The sequence below is a fragment of the Culex pipiens genome, chromosome 3 (genome assembly GCF_016801865.2).
Source record: "Culex pipiens pallens isolate TS chromosome 3, TS_CPP_V2, whole genome shotgun sequence".
Lineage (NCBI taxonomy): Eukaryota > Metazoa > Arthropoda > Insecta > Diptera > Culicidae > Culex > Culex pipiens.
This window is the reverse complement of record NC_068939.1, coordinates 40,633,765-40,639,827: the sequence shown is the minus strand read 5'-3', so window position 1 is coordinate 40,639,827 and position 6,063 is coordinate 40,633,765. Positions and strand designations below refer to the sequence as shown.

Sequence of the window (6,063 nt, the reverse complement as noted above, 5' to 3'; positions counted from 1 at the left end):
GGTCAAAGGTTTACGATCCGTTTCCACAGGCCACCAGCTAGGTCATCATGAAAACCAAGCCAACGTGGAGGTAAGAAAATAGGACACTCGCAAGGAACCAGAGCTATACTGTTCTGATCAAGATAATTCGGATGATCTAACAGAACTACGGATGTAGTTAGTTACGCTCCTTCCAGGATGTTCCTTACGTGGACGTCAACCGAAGAGCACGCAACAAGGTCAGTGCCATTGCATGCTCTTAGGTATCAATCCTTGGCCTGCAACAAGGTATATATTTTTTGATAGACAAGATTTATTTCATTCTCTCGATCATGTGACAGAGATGCTACATTCCATAAGAAATAAAAGTTAACTTAGCTATCGGAATCAAAACATTCTTAAAACCAACCAAACAATGTAATGTTCTTCAATAACGTCTACCTAGGTAAATAAACTGCTTCTCACCTGTCGAAAAACTTCAAAGACGATCAGTCTGCAAAATTCCTCGAACAAAAAATGAAGATCTCTGTCCCAAGCGAGCCTCTAGATCTAACCACGATGAAATGTTACAAAATATATGTATTATTTGTGTCCCAAGCTCGACAATCCTAACCAAATTTCCCACAAAGACTCAATTTACTTCGAAGTTCCCTCCTCTTCCTCCTCCGCCACCGCCTCCGCCGCCGCCTTTTCCGGCGAGTACGGTTCGATCAGGTTCACCGAAAACTTTTTAACCTTTTCCGCGCCGCGCACCTCCTTGTCCAGCAGGGGCAGCTTCACCACGTGGAAATCCTCGTACAAATCGGCAATCTGGTCCAGGTACTTGCCCTGCACCTTGTACCGGGCCGAACACATGGCGCACGGGGCCTGGCCTTCGCGCCGAAAGAGTAGCTGGTTCACGATGATGTTGTGCGTGTCGATGCCGCACTTGGTCAGCTCCTGGACGAGCCGCTCGGTTTCGTACAGCGAGAGGAACTCGGCGATGCACACGCACACGAAGGTGGTTTGGTCCGGGTTGCGGAACTGTTCGTTCACCTGCCGGATGATGGTGAGCATTTCCTCGAGCTTGCCTGTCAGCGTGTCCGCGTTGAAATCCTGCATCCCGAACAGCGACCCCATCTGCGAGATGAATGGCGCCAGCTTCATCTTCAGCCGCAACAGCTTGCCCAGTCCCTTCTCCACGACCTGCGGGAACGAAAGCAGCCGCAGCGTGTGCCCGGTCGGAGCCGTATCGAACACCACCGTCGAAAAGTTCATCGCCTTGACCAGCTTCATGACCTCGGCGTAACTCATCGCCTCGTCGATTCCGGGCAGCGCACCGATAATCTCCTGGAAGACGCCCTTGCTCAGCTTCATCGCCGAGTTCTCACCCTCAAAGTACTCATCGGGAAGTTCGTTCAAACCGACGTTCGGATCAATTTCCATCGCGAACAAATTGTCGAACCCGTTCACCTTGCTCGGGACTTTGGTGAACTTCTGGTCGAAGGCGTCGCTAATGTTGTGCGCCGGATCGGTCGAGATGATCAGCACCGATTCCCGGTCCTTGGCCAGCTGGACCGCTAAGCTGCAGCTGCATGTGGTCTTTCCTACTCCGCCTTTGCCACCGACGAAGATCCATTTTAAGCTTTTCTGGTCGATGATGTTCCGGAGTGATGGCTCTAGCGGCTCAAAGTCGGCTTCCATTTCCGCGTGCCTGAGGATTATTGTAATTTACAAGATATTAACCGAAATCAGGAGTTATTTTGATTGAAATTACGGTTTTTTATTCTGGAACGGAGCAGCAGCAACTTTTTATTTCCAATCGTCTCGTCAGCAGCTGAAATATTTTGACAAAAACAGTTTGACAGATTGAAATGAAACTCGGGGGATTGGTGGCTGTTGATTAGACAAGTTGTGCAAGTTGTATAAAATAGATGCGTTACAGACATTGGTTAAATTAAATTCTTAAATTCTTAAATTCTTAAATTCTTAAATTCTTAAATTCTTAAATTCTTAAATTCTTAAATTCTTAAATTCTTAAATTCTTAAATTCTTAAATTCTTAAATTCTTAAATTCTTAAATTCTTAAATTCTTAAATTCTTAAATTCTTAAATTCTTAAATTCTTAAATTCTTAAATTCTTAAATTCTTAAATTCTTAAATTCTTAAATTCTTAAATTCTTAAATTCTTAAATTCTTAAATTCTTAAATTCTTAAATTCTTAAATTCTTAAATTCTTAAATTCTTAAATTCTTAAATTCTTAAATTCTTAAATTCTTAAATTCTTAAATTCTTAAATTCTTAAATTCTTAAATTCTTAAATTCTTAAATTCTTAAATTCTTAAATTCTTAAATTCTTAAATTCTTAAATTCTTAAATTCTTAAATTCTTAAATTCTCAAATAATTAAATTTTAGAAATCCTTCAACATCGCAACATGCTTGAAATTAAACAACTTTGAATTTATTTTGGAGTTTAATTTTAGGCTCAGAACTAAAATTTTTAGAAAGAATAAAAAAGTTGAGATTCGATTATCCGGATAGAAAAGTTGACAAGCACTTGATTTGTTGATTGAATGAGTATGATTTGTTTTTAATTTTTGAAATCACTATATTTTTCAATTTTTGAAGTTTTAAATGTTTTGATTTATTCATTTTTTCTCATTTTAATCTTAATTTTTGAAATTTTATAATTTTTTATTTGTAGAATTATGAAACATATAATCAATGATATTTTGAAATTTTAAATTTTGATTATTGAATATTTTAATTTTTGTTTACAACTTTTTTTAAATTTGAGAATATTAGAAATTCTTACCTTTACATTATTGAATTTTCAAGGATTTGAATTTGTGAGTTATTGAATATTTAAATTTTCAAATTATTAAATATTTGAAATTTTAAACTTTTATATTTGGAAATATATTTTTGTTTTTCTGAAATTAAAAATTTAAAATTTATTAAATAAATATTTCAAAACTATTTTTTTAATTCTGTTCTGTTTGAAATAATAATTATTATTTAATGTCGTCGATTTAATCTTAAAGTTTTTGTATTTTGAGTAACAAAATTTATCTTTTATTATTATTTTTTTTTTTGCCGGATATTTATTGATTTTTAATAATTATTAGGCTTTTTCATCTGATTTACTTTATTTTGAGCAAAAAACTAAATCTTTCATTACAATTTCTAGATTTTGCATTTTGAGATGAGGTGCGCGTGCGTTCGTATCACCTAAACTCCCAAGCTCGAGAAAAAGGGGGAATTTGTATGGAAATTTTCCCTTTTTCTTGAGCCTGGGAGTTTAGGTGTTATGATGCTTCTGAATTTTTAATATAACGAATTACAATATTATTTGAACTTTTTGTAATTTTCAGACGCATTCAAAAAGCCAATTAAAAATATTTGATTTTTCTTCAAAACTTTTTTTTTTAAATAGTTTAGCTTAATTTATCTATCGAGAAATTAAAAAGAGAGATGTGAGCTGGTTACAAAAAGCGAAACTTTCCCAGCTGTCGTCGAAAACTTAACAGAAGTTTGACAGAAAGTTTAACCACTGGTTTAACTTTATGTTGCGCTTTAAATTTGTCAATAAACTGAATCCACTCTATAAAATTTTAAGTTTTGGCAATTTTTTTCATGGTCCGCTGTAGCCTAGCCACAGACTTTTGTACCACCGTCCTGCAGACATTTCCATCTGGTATAAATACCGGAACGCACCACCACACACGCAACCGGCACAAACAAATTTTGACGTTTTCGTACGTTGATGGTTGATCGTTTTCTCTCTCTTCGGCTTCTCTCCGTTCATGTTCGCGGTTCATTCAAATCCGATCGTCGGTCGAGTAAACACGCATCTGCTCAAGTCGGTGGCTTTTTCGCGCTCACACGTTGCTGCTGATCGATTTCATCAACAAGTTTTCGAGTTTTTTTTTTCTTCATTCGCCGTGTGCCTCCTTCGATCGTCGCGAGTTTATGCTGCTCCGTCTCAAGGACTTTTTCGCTGCCGTTGTCTTCTTATTCGCGGACGTAAACACCGTGTTTTAGTGCTGAGCGGTGGCTTTTTTTGGTGAAACGGTTTTTAAGTGGTGGTTCCGAGTTTTAAAAAAATCTGTGGTGAATTAATGGATGCAACTTTTGGGAAGAAGCATTCAGCAATTGTAAGTATTTTTTTCTGTGAATGATTTTTGATAAGAGTCGGTGCAGTGCAATAAGAAAACATAAACAAGAAGACCAATCAATAAAGTGAGGTTAGAACATCAACGGATTTTGAACCGGCCAGAAAAAAGTCAGATGCAAGGAAGGTTGTGCAAAAGAAGTTTGAACGAAGAGACGCAAAATTGAATGGCCCCTCCAGGGTGAAAGGGCCAAAGCGATTCAACGCAACTCGCTGCAAGGACTCGCAGCGCTGGACTTTAACGATACACAAGGAATAACTACAAAAATGGTAACATGGTGTCGACTGCCGCATTTTTAATTTATTTATTTTTTTAAATTATTTTTTGTTATTTTTCATTTCTGCTTAAAAAATCATTCTTCGTTATCCATAAAGTCTGCAAAACATTTTGTTTTTATTAAATTAGACATATTTAGCGTTTTATTTGAAAAGGTCCTATAAACATATCTAGAGTTTTTTTAAAGGTCCTATAAGCTATTGTGTTTCATATGTTAAGGCTGGTACAAATATCTTTAAAAGTTTTTGTCACCCCCCCCCCCCCCCCCCCTTCAAAATTGGCCCGAAAAATCAGGGGGCAAAAAAAATTTTTTTACAATAAACTTCAAAATTTCAATGAAAATTCAAGTGCAACCAGCTGAAATCAAATTAAAATACATTCTCCTGCGTTTTAAATCATTTTTAGCATGTTTGGGTTTATTAAAAAATCTTAAGATTTTTTGAAAATTTTCGATGCAAAATCTTTTTTTTCGATACAATTTTTGTTTTTGTCAGATCTTAGATTTTTTGAAAACTAATGATTGCAAAACAACTGGACTAGTGTAAAATGCATTTTAAAACACTTTTTTCATTTAAATGTGAAGATTATGACCTGTTATTTAATTTTTTATATTTTTTTAATTTTCTTGCCCCCCTTGACCTCGGCCAGGGCCGAGGGACAAAAACTTTGAACTTTTAAAAAATTACAATGCACAGCATCACAAAAACTTTTTTTTTTCGCAAAAATAACATTTTTGTCAGTACTTAGAAATTTTGGAAATCAATGATTGCAAAACAACTAGACAGGTGTATGATGCATTTTAAAACACTTTGCTCATTGAAATGTTTGCAACGGCCTAATTGAAAATTCAAATCTCAAACTCAAAAAACAAAAAATAATTATTTGAAAAAACTAAAAAAAAACAAAAATTCAAAATTTAAAACTTATTTTTTACTATTTAAAAAATCTGTGTGTTTTTTTTAATTAATTTAATACTTTTTGTCGTCGTACAAAGTGTCGTTGTGCAAATAAAAAATAAGGCCGATGCAAATATTAAAAAAAGTTTTTGTCCCTCGGCCCTGGCCGAGGTCAAGGGGGGGGGGGCAAAAAAATAAAAAAATATAAAAATTTAAATAACAAGCCATAGTCTTCACATTTTAATGAAAAAAGTGTTTTAAAATGCATTTTACACTAGTTCAGTTGTTTTGCAATCATTAGTTTTCAAAAAATCTAAGATCTGACAAAAACAAAAATTGTATCGAAAAAAAAGGTTTTGCATCGAAAATTTTCAAAAAATCTTAAGATTTTTTAATAAACCCAAACATGCTAAAAATGATTTTAAACGCAGAAGAATGTATTTTAATTTGATTTCAGCTGGTTGCACTTGAATTTTCATTGAAATTTTGAAGTTTATTGTAAAAATATTTTTTTTGCCCCCTGATTTTTCGGGCCAATTTTGAAGGGGGGGGGGGGGGGTGACAAAAACTTTTAAAAATATTTGTACCAGCCTAAGCTTTTTCGTTGTAAATAAAAATATTAGCTGTTTGAGCTTGATACACGGAGAAAAAAGAGTTCCCAAAATCGTGAACAAGCGTTCATGAAAATGGGAACCACGAACAAAGTGTTCAAATTTCATGGTACGTTTTTCAAAATCGTACCATGGAATTTGAACAC

At 34.9% G+C, this 6,063-nt stretch overlaps 2 protein-coding genes across 2 annotated transcripts in view; one reads left to right on the top strand and one right to left on the bottom strand.

Annotated features, from left to right (window-relative positions):
- Nucleotides 1-268: 268 nt before the first annotated feature.
- LOC120428754 (ATPase ASNA1 homolog) lies at nt 269-1,833 on the bottom strand. Its single transcript, XM_039593836.2, has 2 exons — nt 1,736-1,833; nt 269-1,672 (listed from the first exon to the last, which is right to left on the bottom strand). Exon 2 carries the CDS (start codon nt 1,660-1,662, stop codon nt 616-618), a length of 1,047 nt encoding a protein of 348 aa, XP_039449770.1. The 5' UTR covers nt 1,663-1,672; nt 1,736-1,833; the 3' UTR covers nt 269-615.
- Nucleotides 1,834-3,842: 2,009 nt separating this feature from the next.
- The window catches only part of LOC120428758 (uncharacterized), a 55,328-nt gene continuing 53,107 nt past the window's right edge, over nt 3,843-6,063 (top strand). The window contains exon 1 of the mRNA XM_039593840.2: nt 3,843-4,116. Coding sequence (XP_039449774.1) covers nt 4,081-4,116 — 36 coding nt within the window. The 5' untranslated portion in view covers nt 3,843-4,080. The remainder of the gene's footprint in view (nt 4,117-6,063) is intronic.